This window comes from Oryza glaberrima, chromosome 11, assembly GCF_000147395.1.
Source record: "Oryza glaberrima chromosome 11, OglaRS2, whole genome shotgun sequence".
NCBI lineage: Eukaryota > Viridiplantae > Streptophyta > Magnoliopsida > Poales > Poaceae > Oryza > Oryza glaberrima.
Window position 1 is genome coordinate 6,865,227 of NC_068336.1, and position 17,139 is coordinate 6,882,365.

Sequence of the window (17,139 nt, forward strand, 5' to 3'; positions counted from 1 at the left end):
TATGGAAGAAGAAAATGAGGAAGATAATTCCAACCATAAATTAATCATTTGAGCGTTAGAAATAATTGAGGTGATATAGCTTAATGAGAGAAGCAAGAAATAACATTAACTATGTGAGAATGAATTGTATTGGTATATAGATATTATACAAAATGATGGAGAGATATATTGCAATATTTTGAGAATTATGTGAAATGATGATTTAACGTGCTTGGATTTTTGTAAGCTCTAAAATTTTAAGTGAGGATAAACTATATAAGCATATAGGATATTATAAAAAGTGAAGGAGAGGTATATTGAAATATTATGTGGATTATGTGGGATGATAATTTAATTAACATGCTTGCATTTTAAAGTTCTAAAACTTAATAAATTAGCATGCTTGCATGAGATTTGAGATGTAGTAAATGTTAGTGGATGATGTGGCATCTTTGCATGTTGAGCTTTAAGATGTAGTGGGCTTTAACTTTATAGAAAGATAGGATTAATTCCTATAGAATGTCATGATGCAGGATGTCATTAATAATCCTCCAAGCTGTTCCCTTTTAACTTTTTTTCCCTGTTACTTGAAACTTGACTAAGGATTGTCTCTTCGTATTAATGTGGATTGTGTCACTGACCATATGGTTGTATCTTTCTTTCAGCGCTTCGCTGGGACTTGGACTGTTTGCTGTTTTTCAGTGCTTTCATGGCCATGGAACTCAGATTGTCTCCAACGTGCAAATTCTTGGTTGTGATCTAGAACATGGTTATTTGTTTGAAACAATGGAAGCACTTGATGTTCCCTTAGCATATACACTTGTGAGCTTGTGTTGATAGAATTGTAAAGCTTACATATGTTTTAGTTCTACTATTATTATGAAGAGGGAAATGTGCAGCTGGATGCTAACATCGGTTGCAAGGACTGAAGTGTACCAATGAGAGAGATTCCTATGATCTTCAGTGACATGTCTATTACCATTAGAGTATATATATACCAATGTTATCATCTTATGAGCTCACCAAGAAATATGGTGAGACAATTCAACTAAGAAACATAAATGGAGAGTTTCAGGAAAGGGCCGGGGTTGTATTACTTGTAGGAAAGAAAAAAAAAGCGAAGCTAAGTTTTCTCAGCTGGATTAATTTTAAATGAAGGTGTGAAATTAATGTCTTGATTAACCTTTTTGATGAACGATTGGCTTGTGAGCTGGTTATATTGGGTTTGATGAGATGCACTTTACTGGGTAATTAAGGTAATGACGGTCAGACTGCAGATATAGCAATGGTTAGACCGGCCAGCTTGACGGTTTGATTGGTAAACTTTTGTTGTGGGTTAGTTTCAAGTTGTTTTTATGGATACCCGTAATTGCTTCATATTCAAGGCTTCTAGATGATTTATATAGTAAGATATACTGGTGTGCTAATGTAAGTCATGTTGAGAAAGAACTTATGCTCGGATATAGTTTCTTTGTTTATTCATATGTAAGTATTGCTTGAGGGCTCGGGAGAGTATTGTCGGTTATGGATCGAAAGTCAACTTAGGAGAAGTTGATATCCGGACGATCAAGGAGCTCATGCGGGCTACTAAGGCTCATGAACAATACATGTGCAGGTGAAGGTTTCATATGGTACACAATAGGAATTGTGTGTATGAAAAGCAGGGTCAAATTTAGCAGGAATCTAAGTTTGGGAAGTTTGAACTTTAAATATGTAAAGGGATAAGTTGGATATTTATACGAATTACTAATCCATGTTGGATTTGTGGCTGTGGACAGCCATATGAGGGTATAAATAGATGTGAGGTTTAGGTTCTCGGAATGAGTTTAAGAGAATAAATTTTGGAGAGAGAAAAAAAAGGGTTTTGGCCTACGTTGAGAGGAGTGTTGTAGGTGCACTTTATAAATACATCTTGGTATAATAAAGTTGATCTATTTTGAAGAGATTTTTTATTGAGTTGTACTTTTTGTTTTCCAATGGTCAGATCAACAGCTTCACAGTGGTCAGATTGATGGCACGCAAGTGGTCAGACCGATAGCCTTACGGCAGTTGGACCAGCAACGCATAAGCGGTTGGACCGCATTTCTATTCATGTTATAGGGTGTCTTTTATTCCCTAAAAGTTTTAGGTTTTTGCTGCTCCTACCACTTACCTCCTCTGGTAAATTTGGTTATTCTTGTTCGATCCTACGTAAGGCAATTTATTGTAACATGGTATTAGAAAGAGCACTCCAAGAAGGCCAATTGGGTTGATAATTTAACTTCATTTTTAAAACTCTGAACGCCAGTTTCAAATTTAGCTAGGTTTAAGTTATTTCTCTGTAACTAGAAAATATAGAAAGCTATGCCTGTATTGTCAATTGCAGTTGTGCCTATGTTTGATCTATAACAATGTTGCGTATATATACCCGACTATTGTCTTTTTCTTCCATCACATTTAAGAATGTAAAACAGATAGTACGTACTTCCTTTGTTTCAGAACGTAGGTGTTTAATATTTATTTTTGTCATTGGTTAGTTATCAAATTCATATAAAAGTATAGAAACACTTACAACAGCAAATTAATTTCATTAAATCACCATTAAATATTATTTTTAACATATTTGTTTGGTGGTAAAATTAATGTTGCTACGTTTTCATATAAATTTAGTTGATTTAACGAAGTTTTACTTCAGATAAAATCAAAATACCTTGCATTAATTGTGATGGTACTATTTTTGTTGTAATCTTTTTGGTGGGTCTTGCCAACAGCACACCTTGGCGCTAGCGTGAATGGCGCCAAGTATACCTTGGTGTCAATGAAGCTAGCACCGAGATAGAGGTCAATTTCCGTGATGAGTTTTCTATAGAGTCTATTTATAAAATAAATTTTGAAAAGAGGATAAAAAGTACAAAAATCAGAGAAAACTTTACCACCTAACAGAGATATGGAAGGCTTAAGATGCTTGCATTTAGGGTAGCCAACATCACTTGCTATTTGTATTTATATTTGTCATTTAATTTCTTTACAAAGCCCATACAGTTTTTATTATGTAGGTACAAATTGGCAACGACGGGAGAACCAATATTTTAAAGTTATCCACTTGGAATTAGTCGTCAGTGAGGTTTTCTCACATTTTAGGTTGTCTTTGCCTTGTGCATTTATCTTTATTTATATGTAAGTTTGTGGGATTTGCACTAAGTTTAATTCTATTTTATTTCTATAAAGTGGTCAGCAAAAACAGGTGAAATTACCAAAACTTGTCGTATCAAATCATTGCCTTATCAGTTACTCATTGACAATATGATACATTTGTTTCTCTTTGTCATACGGCTGTCACCAAATCTAATTCCTAGCAACTCATATCAGAGTGGGCCATGATTGGCCCATATAACATAAAGTATGTTATCTTGTGAGCTCAGTATATCTGGTGATGTTTGACACTTCAACTCAGTAAATAACAAAGAAGTTTCAGGAATTAAAGAGGTTGTAATTGTAGATAGAAAATAATGAACAAGATTTTTCTTGACTGGATTTCACTTGGAAACTGTTGTAATCCTATATCTACTATTCTTATATAATTATCACCATTATAGCTGCGATTCTAGGCAGCCACATCACCTTATTTATTTAATCCATTAATTATATCAATCGATGTCAAACTCTAACAGCAACACTGTTAGGTCTAAAAGATGTCAAACTGTTGGTCACCTCATCGCCTACCTCTTGCAGTCCTGTGTCACCTAGCCATTAAAGCCACTAGAAACTGCCAATAATAATTGTTTATACAATTCGCCGTGGTTAATCCCAATTTATTCTCTCAAAACTCTCATGCAATTCTTCCTACAATTACCGCAGTCCTCACACACCATCGTTGCCCTCCATCTTGAGAGCTAGAATATTACCTTCATCCCTTCCCGATCGATGATAATGAAGAGTCACCCACCAGTTCATTTTCTAGAGAACACCTCAGTTTTGCTGATTATCTATAGTCTATAGGGATACATTACCTGTTTTTATTGTAGTGTTATGCCTAGACAGAAAATTGATCTTAAGTGCTACACTGTTTCTTTTTGTTTTTACGGTAGTGCTACACTGTCTCCGTTCCCATATTTTCTACACATTTGCAAATTTCAAGCGCTCCCTTGGTCCAATTTTATCAAATTTGTTTATTATCTTACCTATACACATACAGGAACAAGTTTTACTAATAGTCCACTCAATCATCATGCCAAACGAGACATAGAACCACTGTATAGGATAGCACAAACATATTTTAATTTACTATAAATTGTCCTCCTACAGTTTCAAGTTGGTAAAATTAGTTTCATGTTACATGTTACATACTAAATGCTAATAACAGTTTTGCAATATTTGTTTGATTTCATGAACAAGACTTGATAGCAACTCATTCCACTATACCTAATCTCTATAAGGTTATTTCAGATAGCTTCTCAGTTAATTAGGGGAAAGCTTATGTCAAGAAACATTCAAATTTTGATTAGAGTAAATTGTATCCATGGTGCATAAACTTAGAAGGTGGGTGTAATTTGGTGCAAAAACTTGAGAAATGAGCATCCTTGTAAAACAACTTGGCAGGTGAGTACAATTTATTGTAAGAATTTTATATGTGAGCGTACGAGTGGAAGAACTTGCAAGATGTGTGTGATTTGGTATAATAAGTTGAGAAGTGATGCGATAACTCATTTTTTTAATACGGATTCAATTTTTTTTATACTTATTTTGCCAACATACTAGTGCGGATTTGTGTAAGCGTATTTTTTTTCATTTTCATAACTGAAAGTCAATTAAAGTTTACCATGCAGAAAATATTATATTTCTGTTGAGATTTGAGAAGGTGGAGAAAACAAAATCCAAACGGGTGGCGCAAATTGGATGTGCAACGTAATTCTTAAATATTAGATTCAAAATTTTAAGGTGATATCCATAGGATTGTTATATGACGGCATATTGATTACGTGAAAGCATCTCTCCTAGCACCCATTAACCAAAGAGAACAACGCATACTTAGCCAAATTGTCATACCATAAAACTAAATTGTCAATTTCTTATACTAGAACATACCACCCACTTGCTGTTGTTACACTTGGACGTTTGATTCTCAAGTTCTTGTACTATATTACTGTAACACCCTAAAAATTTTGGTTTTTAAATACCGAATTAAAAATTCAGAATAACCAAAAATCTTTTTAAACTCCCTTGCATACTGGAATTTATTTGATTTTACTTCCCGTTTTGCTATTATGCATGGGCTAAAGGACGAACATCTGAGAATATGCGTGTATTTTGATTTCAAATATTATTTACTTAAAGAACCATGATTATGAAATATATTAATACTAGTTATTTTCTTTAAAACCCTTCTCTATATAATAATATATAGAACCCCTCTGACATATTTGCTCTGTATATAAAGTTATCTGTTACTATTTTGGATGGACACCCCTATGGGATAGTTCATAAAAATAAATACTATTTTACAAAAGAAATATTGTTTTGATTATTTTCTAAGAATCACCGTAAAGGGTTAAGTACTTTGAAAAATAACTTGCAAATAATATCTACTAGTAAATTATTTATAAGAATTCTATTTGCCAAATGAATCCCAACAAGGCTTTTTTAAAAGAAATGGCATTCTCAGATAAAGTCTGGTTTTTCTCCTGGAAAGGCCTAGCCCAGTTTGTATAATAAGATTTGTGTTTTGTGTGTGTGTTTAGGTATTGTGCCAAAAGATCTTTATTAAATTCTTTTCCCTAAAAGGTTGTCCCCTGTGCGACATCCTTTCCTTTCCTCATCGTCTCCGTTTATTGATTAAGCGCTTCGGTGCGAAATTAATCACCGACCTGAAGCCCTCACCGCAATAATATCACTTTCTCAAATTGTTATCCCATGGTTATTTTAAAACCGTTCTGTCGTTTCGAACTCGATAATTCCCTCGAATATTTACAATCGATCGACGTATTTATTTATCGTGCGTCGATTCGAACATTCTCGATTTTATTTCTACCTCGACGATTGGATTTGTATGCCACACGTCGTCCCTAAAATCGCTTCTTTGTTATCGTCGTTTATTCGTGCGAAATGCTCACAAAGAAATCCTACGACGACCGATGAAACCGTTTATCTGGCATTGATCCTAAATTTCTAATTGGTAACATGGTGTACCCATCCAAGCTAAATACAGAGAAACTCAATATCAAATTTCAATTTCAAATGTCCACATATGCAGCCCATATTTGACTATACAAGCACAGTCAAATATACAGAATCAAATTAAATGTCCAGATTATACAGTCCCATTAATTATATAGTTCAATTATACATAGTCAAATCAAATGTTCAAATTATACATTCCAAAATATAAATACAGTCCAAATTATAAGTTTCATTTATACATGTCATCTAAATTCAATCCCTGCAAAAATACAAAAGCTCCTATTACAATTGGACCATTCTTCTCTCTGCCAACCCAGTCCATTCCACCACACAAGTCCATTTTATCCCCTCTGCAGGCCCACCCCTCTCTTCCCATATCATCTCAGCAGAAGTCTGTTTTGCTTCCCTCAGCACAGCAGCATGCACAGAAGCTGTTCGATGAAATGCCCACAAGCCGCTACAGCGAACTGCACTAACTTTGGCGGCCATCAAATGCCAGGGTCCCTCCCCAACAGTAATACATACACCCAATCCACCAAAACCATTCACAGAACACTCCCCAAACACATGCAACACAGTGAGATGAAGTCCACACCGAACAAAACACCGAGTTCATCACAAAATGAAACTCACCTTGCCTCATGTGCTCCAACAGCCACCCCATGCACCAGCAGCCACAATGCTATATAAACCGCCGCCAATCCGACACCCCTGCACCTCTCCATTTCTTCCTCCCTCTCCTCCTCCAAGCTTTACCTCTGCCTCCTCCCCATGCGCACATGCCGCCGCTTCGCCGCTTGCTCCACCACGGCTGGCCACGAGCCGAGCCTCGGTTGGGCAAGAGGTTTTAGCTGTAGGACACCGCATGAAGTAACTTTTGGGGAAAAATACTCTCAAAAGTTGGATATTTACTAATGGACACCATGTTCATTAAAATAATAATTTCCAGTTAAAGATGAGAGAAAAATCGTATGCAATTTCAAAAATACCTGTGGGCCCACTTGCCAGCTCTCCTATCTCTTCTCTTTCTCCTCCTTCCAGTTTCGCCGCATCGGAACCCCTCCTTGCCCCACGAGCTCCCCGTGCACTGCGCCACCTCGTCGGCGTCCGAGTCGGTGGCGTTCGCTGCAAACGCGCCCCTCAACGCAGACTTCGCAGACCATGGCCACGAACGGCGCGTGCGACCGGTCCGTCTTCACGCGTCCGCCCTGCATCGCCCAGTCATCCGCGTTCCAGATGGAGCTGTACACCGACATCAGCTACAGAGGCACGGATGCCGCCGCCGTGGCATTGTTGGTGCCATTAGCGACGGCGTGGCGGTGGTGACCTTGATGGCGGTGGCGTTCTTGTTCTTGTGGACGCGGATGGGGGTGTCGTCGACGAGGAAGACGACCTGACTGGGGTTCCAGAGCACGACATAGGTGTGGAAGTCGGCGATTGGGTCGAAACACAGGTCAATGCACTGCTCCCGGTTGTCGACGCTGTCGATGTACAGGTTGGTCTGCACCAGGTAAGGCTCTCCGGTGACGTTGCCCAAGAACTCGAGGTCGAACTCATTGTGCTTGTCCTCGCCGGACGGGAGCATAGCCTTCGCGCTCGCCACCATCTCCTCCGCGTCAAGCCGCGTCGCGCCGCCGCCTCCGCTCGGCCACCATCCGCACGGCTTCTCCATCAGCAGCCCATCGTCCGATCCAAACGCCAAGCACCGCAGCTGGCCCACCCGGCTCCGGCAAGAAGAAGAGTGTAGAAAATACTTTTGGGAAGCGGACAAGGATTTTCTACACCTAAATGCCATGGCACCCATTATTTGCATGCGACTCAAATAGTTATAAAAAAATTGAAAAAAAATTAGAAACATCGTTTGTGATTATACAAGTCTATACACAAACATGCAGGACTAAATTTGATCTACAACTAGAGAAACAAAAATAATAAAATCATACAGTGAATGCACACGTTCAGTGCTGATAAAATTTGTTATTTTTATTTCTTCATATATCGATCGAATTTAGACTTGCATGTTTGTATAGTGTCTTATATTATCATGGTCTATCTTATCAAATTTAATAAAAATTTTATCCAACTATTTAAATTACATGCATACACCTAGGTGCCATGACACCTAGGTGTAGAAAATACTTTCCGGAAGCAGTTCGAGCTGCAGCGGGTTCTCGCTCTCAGCGAGCAGCATGCGAGCCGGCCCTCCACCACCTCCGACGAGCGGCTCTCAAGGTGCTCAACCAGCCGCGACACGGTGGCCGCGAGCGCGTCGCTGTACAGGCTCTGATGCGGCGACGCTGGAAAGAGGAGATAGAGAGAAGAGAGATAGGAGAGCTGACATGTGGGCTCAAGGGTATTTTTGACATTTCACGCTATTTCTCTCTCCTCTCTAACCGGAAATTATTATTTTAATGAGTGCGGTGTGCACCAGTAAATATCCAACTTATTTTTGACATTTCACGCGATTTCTCTCTCCTCTCTAACCGGAAATTATTATTTTAATAAGTGCGGTGTGCACCAGCAAATATCCAACTTTTGATAGTGTCTCACTAAAAGACACTTCATGCGGTGTCCTACAGCTAAAACCACGAAGTCACGATGTCTGTAGCAAAATTTGCCTATAAATTACTACCTCCATCCCAAAATATAAGGAGTTATAGAGTTAAACACGGGTATTAAAAAAGTAGGTAGAATTAAATAGGGGATGGTTGTGAGTTTAGAAGAGAAAGTAGGTAAATAGGTAGAATTAAATAGAGGATGGTTGTTAGTTTAGAAGAGAAAGTAGGTGGGAAATTTGAATGGTTGAAGGGTTGTAGTTGGTTGAGAAGAGAATATAGATGAAGAAGTTATTATATTTTAGGACAAGTCTTAAATGATATAAATTATTATATTTTAGAATTGGGGGAGTTTCTAGCAGGGGTGGATCTAACACTAGGCTACCCTGGGTGGTCACCCAGGTTTTATGCACAAATATGAAATATAATTTTAATGTCACGTAAAGATTGATAACAATGTTTTCACAGTGAACACATAAATCGTACTTCACTTGTCTCAAAATATAAGTGTTTTAATTTAGTAAAAAATTACTACATTTTGTGACAGAGGTAGTAATTGATTTTTATAGGGCTCTAGAAAGTATTTCCCTCACTAATCAATCGCCAGAAATCTCGAAGTTCTCAGTGCAATGTAATAATTAAACGGTATACATAGACTGCCAACACAAAAAGATAAATATAACGCTTCCAAGTATTTATTTTTTGATTGAAAAATGTTAATGATTGTACTCTTAAATAGTTGCAATTGAATGAATTGACCACTTATAGTCATTTGTCTATGATATGAGTACCAAGTTACCTAGGTACTTGAGCAAGTGTTATATACTCCGTATCTCTTATTTGGTTCTATAACCAAGATCATCTTTTTTTTCCATAAGTAGTTTCACTTGAACCTACGGAGTAAGTGTAACGGAGTATTATGTAATAGTCGATATATTTTTTCACTGAAATCACATATAAATGTATAATGTAACTAGCTTAATTCTTAGTACCTCACGTACGCCCGTAACTCAGTGAGAGATGTGTTTGTGCGTGACTTGAGGATCCCCGGGCTACAACATGATTTTGTTTTCTCCGCTTAGCATGAATCTTGGCGTGACATGATTTTTTGTTTTTCCCACCTGCACAAATATGGGTACACCGGAAACGCTACTGGGCGAGCGAGGGTTTTTTCCCACCTGCACAAATCTGGGTACACCGGAAACGCTACTGGGCGAGCGATCGCCCTCGCTCGCTCATAGCGATCAGGTAGCCCGCCCCCCCCCCCCCCCCCCCCCCTCCCCCCATCCCTCCACCTGGTTTCCTTTTTTGGCGCCGCATTACTTTCTTATTTTAGTAAATTTATGCATCTAAAGTTTATACACCTCAAGTTTACACATCTATTGTTTAGAGACCAAAGAGTACCCTACACATCTGTTGGGTAAAAAAAAAAGAGAGATAATTTTGGAGGTAAAAAATCACACGATAGATCTTTCGCAATATCGTAAATGCAATTTTCTAAGGTTTTCATCTCACAGGATAGGTTCAAACTCCGATAGTGTCTGGAATTTCAGACGAAATTTTCTTCGATCTTAGAGAAACATGGGAAACGATGAAAAGAACTCCGGTGAAGAAAAATCATCAGTTAAGACATTATTCCCTTCCATATTCTAGTTCAAGTGTTCAACAAAGGTAAAACCTCCAGATGCTAATTGAAAAACTAATTAATCAATCAAACAAACTCCAACTAGTCTATGTGACACTCTAGTATCCAAAATGTATTTTCCTCTCTTAGCATGTTCGCTAAGGACCTGTTCGGTTTGGAGAGAATTGACGGAAAATAATTCTACACTAGAATAGACGCAGAGCAAATCCCCTCCAATTTTTTTTTCATGGGGTTAACAGAACATTGGCCCATGGAGAATCAGGAGAAATGGAAGACGAAGCAACATCAGATGAACATCATATGCTGCTTCGTCTTCCTCAATTTCTCATTTCTCAACGATCCTCGGAGCAGGAAGCCGTGAGCGGGAACAAATTCAGCAGCTTTGCCTCTCCTGTCCTCACCGGCGGCGGCTGGTGCATGTGATCAGGTTTCCCCTCCTCCGAGACCGTCTCACCCACCACCACCTCCTCGGCCAGCGTTGACGACGCCGACGTCGGCGACGGCGGGAGCTCGTCCTGCATGTTCTGGACGCACTGGCCGGCGCCCGAGCACCATGGTGACAGCGACGGCGGCGATGGCGGCGAGGCGAAGCCGGCCAGCAGCCTAGGATGCTCAGGCCTGATGATGGGCAGCTTCGGCCGGTGCGGCGTCGGCTTGAACGCCGGCGGATTGTGGACGCCGAGTCTGCCACGGCGAGGGGCGCCGGCGACTGGCGCTGGGGCCAGGGCGGTGACGGCAGCGGCCTCCGCCGGCGGCTGGCCGGTGAGACGCTGCACCAGCTCCTTGAACGTCGACTTGTCGGCAACATACATCTTGGTGGTGTCCATGGCAGCTTGATCCAAACTAGCTCGCTCGAACTGCTCAAGAATGGGGAAGAAGAAGAAGAAGAAGAAGAAGAAGAAGCCATGGTTAGGGTTTAGTTGACTCAGAATGCATCATCATTGCAAGAGGGAGATAGATTTTCATCCTAGAGATATCTCCTTATTGTTTACATGTTATCTAAATAGAAATTCGGCAACATATATTAATATGAAATATATTACTCTACAAATATGCAATGCTAAACTTGACTTTTACAGACCACAACAAAATAATAAATTAAATTAACGTACATTCACAATTATATTTGTTATTTTGCTATAACTGGGTTGAATCCAAATATCCAATTGATCAAATGATAACTACTTGAGAATTCCATGCAAATTGTACACGATTAGGTTGAATCGATTGCTTGAAAATTTTGGCTTGATAATGCACTACATGTGTTTGTTGACATGGGCAAGCAAGCGTGGGGGATTAATTTCAACGGATTAAAGCTCAAGGCGTGTTTATACCATGTGTGCTGGAGTGGACTACGCTATGTACATTGAAAGAAAGTATAATTTGTTCTGGACATAGTGTGATCTAGACAAGAAAAGAATTTGTTTCTTTCACACTTCATTAATTCAGTCAACAATGAAGCTAGCTCAAAACTTGTATTGGTACATACATTCAAGTGTAGGTTGTGCCTAACATAAATGTAGGTAATTAATATGAACTCGGAATTTTCTATCTTGACAAATATTTATTGGACCAAATGTCCTTCCTTTCCAAAAAAAAAAACTGAGTAATACATGCATATGTGTGCATTTTATCATTTCATCTCTGGTTTTGTTTTCATGACAAACATCTATAATCTGATCTATCCTAAGTGGGAAAAAAAAACACCAAAGAAGTTTAATTAGGATATATCTTAGAAGCAACTTGCAGGCCATCAATTGTTTCATGGTAGCAAAGGTGTGTGCAGTGGAAAGTAGATAAATTATGGGTACGCATAAACAGATCAGGCATGCTGCAATGAAAAAACATCTAAGACCCAATTTCCATTTATCTATTTAAATAAGTGGGATTGCATACAGATTAACAGTAGATTTTTCAGTGCTATACATATAAAATCACCTGGTTCAATACGTTGATCCTATCTCCAGGTGAAGCTGACTATCAACTCTGATCTTAATTTGCAACCGGGGCACCAGAGCCTGCAGTCTGATTAATTATAAACAATCAAATCCAAAAATAGATGAGTAATATAGCATAGCATCTAGCATCAAGGCACCACTAGATATTGAAATACATCATAGATCTACCTTGCACTAATTTTTGAATCTAATTAAAAAACGAGCTGAGATATATATATATATATATATATATATATATATATATATATACACAGCTACCATGCGTTCTATAATTCGATATATCTTTTCTTAGATAATGGAGCAATTATACAAATCTATACATGACTGTAGGTAATAAAATTGTTGAAGAAAATATCAAGCAATTTAGATAATTTATCTAAACTGAGTTTTCTAGGATATAGAAAAACAATGCTGTTTTCCATTATCGGAAAACGGTAATACAGGAAACAAATGTTCTTTCGCAGTTGCTTAGAAGTAAGCATTTCATGTAGAGAGAATTATAGGTACAATATTTTAGTACGTAGAAGTACAAATGACATATGATGGAATTTAATGTGCAGTGATATGGCAAAGCTAGGAAAGGTAGGAATATTGAGCATCTTTCTTCAAGAAACAGCATCGTATCAAATCAGCGTGAAGATATATATGTACAGATTGATATATCTTGCACTACAGAATATGCATGTATGTACAATTTATCTGATGCTTCTTGAGTTCTTGTTAACAAAGCATTGGCAATTTGGATATCATGTTGCTTAAGCAAAAGGATCAGGAGTGCAATTCATGCTATTTTTTTAACAGTGTATAGAGAAACTATGCTCTTCAGAAAAAACTATATAGATCCCATGATTTAATCACCAGGGCAAATGATACTTTTTTATAGTTTAGTTACTATATAAGAGATTATAGGGAGTTCATCTGTTCATGCATAAACTCACACCCTCCACATATGACAGATTTTTTTTTTCTTTTCTTACAAATTTTGCATACACACAAGCTCTTGAAAACTACTACTTGTAGTAACAACTTGCACATATACTAGCTAAACAAGAAAGATATCATATATACAATTAACAGTAAATAATATCATATATAAGTTCTGGTTATAAATGCACAAACATTTTTTCTTATTTCATACTTAGCACTCGAGTAGTACACAGAAAACATACACAGTGATCATGCAAAAAATCTGCAAGCAGCTAATATAACTCAAAATTTTCTTCTATGGACAACCATTTGAAAGAAACTGCAGAAGCTAGCAATAAATTGAAAACTGAACATCTAGCCGGATAAGATGAAAATTGTTGTAAGAGAGGGGAAAAAATCATGCATATCAATCATGAAATAGAACAAATCCTAACCAGAAGCAATTATACCAAGCAAGCAAAATTACCTCAGATCCTCCCTTGCCTTCTTTTGACTTCTCGATTTTCGATGATGATGATTTACCTATGATTCTCTGCAAAACCTTCTTCAGCTGCTTATTCACCTGTAGCATGTAAATGGACAAAGTGCTTGTGAAGAAGATGAAGGCCAAGACATGGACTTGCAGAGCATAAATAGATACAAATATATGAGAAGATGACTTGGTGCATATCTATCTATCTATCCAGCAGATGTAATCAGGAGATAGAGAAGAGAATGGAGAAGAAACTGAAGTCAGTCAGGTCAATGAAGAATTCAAGATCTCATCCTTCCTGACTCCTCAGAGAGGAAGACAACATATATAGCACATGACCTACCTTGTGAAGCTAGCTAGCAGGTCTGTCTGATTCATACTCCATCCTTCCCAAAATAAATCAATTTATAGAATTGAAACTTTGACCCAAAATAAATCAACTTCTACCTTCTTATCTACTCTCGGTTCGCAAATCAAAAAAATTATTCATTCAATACCCCTACCTAACTACCCACCAATACTAGTTTACTAATAATAAGGGATAGTTTGGTAATTTATCCTTCCCTTTAATTTTGCATTGGGATGATAGAATATGTCTCTTTTGTGGGACAGATGGAGTATATATATATCTCCAGTTTTGTAACTGAAAATGTTGTTTTTGTGTGACCTTGGAAACACAAAATAAATGCAAGACTTGACTATCCTGAGTCTTGGTCATGAGGGAAATTAAGTTGGGTAGGTAGACATGGTCTATACCAAGCTAGTTTGAGTGTGACATCATTCGATCATTTATATAGCTGAAAATTGTGTTTTCTTCATCATACCAAAGTGTACTGCAAAGTGTGTTCTCCACAAACTACATACCGAGTTAATGATTTTCATTGCAATTAAATATAAGAAATATGGTACTAGCTAGTGCCTAGTACTAAAACTTGTCTTAATGTTTTCATTGTCTTGAAGACTTTCTTTCCCCTTCCCTAAAGCAGGCAGAAATCAAGTCAAGCTCAAAGAGCTACTCCCTCCATTCCAGAATATAAGCATTTTTTAGCACAGTGACAAGTTAAACAATTTTAACTTTAACCATTAATAGCAAAAAAATAAAAAGATCAATCATGTAAAATTGATGTTACTAGATTTATCATTAAACAAACTATCAAATATGCAACTCTTTTTATTTAAAATATCTTATTTTTATATATATCATTGGTCAAAGTAGCATATCAGAGACCGTGTCAGGATGCAAAAATACTTATAGTTTGAGACGGATGGAGTAACAATTTAAGAAAACATCACATCAAATACGGTTAAGGCAATATGGACTCTAGCTTGGAGAGAAAGAGAGAGAGAGAGATGCCAAATTATACTAGGAAGTTGGAGTCCAGCAAAAGCAAACGACCATTTTGACTAGATTTCTTGTCCATCAAGGACAGCCCAGAGATGAGAAGAACATAACGAAAGGAAGGAAAAAGAGTAGAAGAAAAGCAAAGGCAGAACAAGTCAAGTCGAGGATGTTAATGAACTGATTTAATTAGTACAATCCAGATAGATCAGTTTAACCGTGCCGACCTCTGAATATAACTGACCAGAAATTTCTGATTGACATGTTCTAATAACTCTAAAGTATATAATGATTTTAACACTAGAAATACACACATGCGGAAAATTATGTGTCTTGTAATCGCCATGCTTTGCAAGACATGGAAGAGAAAACATATCATAGGGCATGCTGGTAAATATTATATATACAGAACCGTTCTTCTAAATTATTTACCTTGAGATTAAGTAAGCAACAAAAACTAACAGATTAAACCGAACTCACTGTTTAGAGAATTGAATTTCCTCTTTTTCTATCAATCCAAAATAAAAAAAAAATTTCCTCTATCTAGCCCCAAAGCAAAATCTTAGCAGACGAAATCGTGAAAGAGAAAAAAAACAAAAGAGAAGGAGAGGAATAATTCAAGGAACAAAACAGCACACAAACATGCAGGTACAGAAGTAACACAACTTGACATAATCAAGCATGAATACCTTTGCTCAAGAGCTGCTATTCCATTGATCTCTCGATGAAATGTAACATGAAAGGCTCTGAAGTCAATATATATAGGCGAGATTCATTTCTGCAATATGATTACATATATGCACAGAAAAGCAAATGGAGAGTAGAAATCAATAAGGCATTAACTAGAGGTATTAATGCAGAATCCTGGTGGCGTGAGCAATGAATTTAATACCTTAAATTTTTGGAGTAGGCTGTTTATTTGACCCTGGTATTGGAAGGAGAGTTGTTGGTGATATTTTTAGGACGAGTCAACGAAAAATGCCATCAAAAGTTTAGGCCGTTTTTAGTTCAACGTCCAATTTTTGAAGTATACGGACACACATTTAACATTTGAAATATTAAATGTAGACTAATAATAAAACAAATTACAGATTCCGCCTGTATACTGCAAGACAAATTTATTAAGCCTAATTAATCCGTCATTAGCAAATATTTACTATAGCACATTGTCAAATCATGGCGTAATTAGGCTCAAAAGATTCGTCTCGCAATTTACTTGCAAACTGTGCAATTGGTTTTTTCGTCCACAGTTAATGCTACATATGTATGTGTCCAAACATTTGATGTAGCGTTTTTGGCCAAAAATTTTTTTGAATCTAAACACACCCCTTAGATCCTTCGGTCTAGCTGGCTGTCGTGTCAGGCTTACCTTGGCGTTGACAGTGGTCAATGGATGATATTGAAGTTTTGAAAGGATATTGTAATGCAAGAAGTGGATGCATGACATGTACTATACCTTCGTTTTAAAAAGGCTTCATTTTTTGTTATGAATTTAGATAGATCACTTTTCATGTTTATAGGTACTCCCTCCGTCCCATAATATAAGAGATTTAGACATTTTGCTTGCACTGTTTGACTACTCGTCTTATTAAAAAAAATTGCAAATATAAAAAACAAAAAATTGTGCTTAAAGTACTTTGGATAATAAAGTAAGTCAAAAAAATAAATAATAATTCTAAATTTTTTTTGAATAAGACGAATGGTCAAACAATACAAGCAAAATGTTGTTGGTCAGAGATAGTAGTAAGTTTTCATGGGCATATCTTGATTCAGTTGGTTATTTGAAAGATTTTGTAAGCAACGGAATGACAAAGACAGTTTATATTTGAATGGTAGTCAATTTTGGTGTGTGTTTCATCTTGAAAAGTTTAGCTGGAAACGAGATAGAAATCAACATAGATTGCAATATTTTGGTATATATCAATTAATGCAATGTTTCATTTGCTAGCTACGCATTCATTTCAAGGGATATGTGCTTGAAGAGTTATATATCTATATATTTTAGGGGCAAAAGACCTGCACACATAATGTGGAAAGTAGGTATGGAATATTCTAAATAATATAATAAAAATATATATTTGTTTCAATACCCAACGAGTAGGTATTGA

At 37.2% G+C, this 17,139-nt stretch overlaps 1 protein-coding gene and 1 pseudogene across 1 annotated transcript; both read right to left on the reverse strand.

Moving 5' to 3' along the window:
- Positions 1-7,114: 7,114 nt before the first annotated feature.
- LOC127754732 (xyloglucan endotransglucosylase protein 6-like) lies at positions 7,115-7,741 on the reverse strand (annotated as a pseudogene).
- Positions 7,742-10,351: 2,610 nt separating this feature from the next.
- On the reverse strand, positions 10,352-13,975 carry LOC127755458 (uncharacterized). The gene is made up of 3 exons (XM_052281138.1): positions 13,687-13,975; positions 12,274-12,360; positions 10,352-11,192 (listed from the first exon to the last, which is right to left on the reverse strand). Exon 3 carries the CDS (start codon positions 11,160-11,162, stop codon positions 10,668-10,670), a length of 495 nt encoding a protein of 164 aa, XP_052137098.1. The 5' UTR covers positions 11,163-11,192; positions 12,274-12,360; positions 13,687-13,975; the 3' UTR covers positions 10,352-10,667.
- Between the last annotated feature and the right edge of the window lie 3,164 nt (positions 13,976-17,139).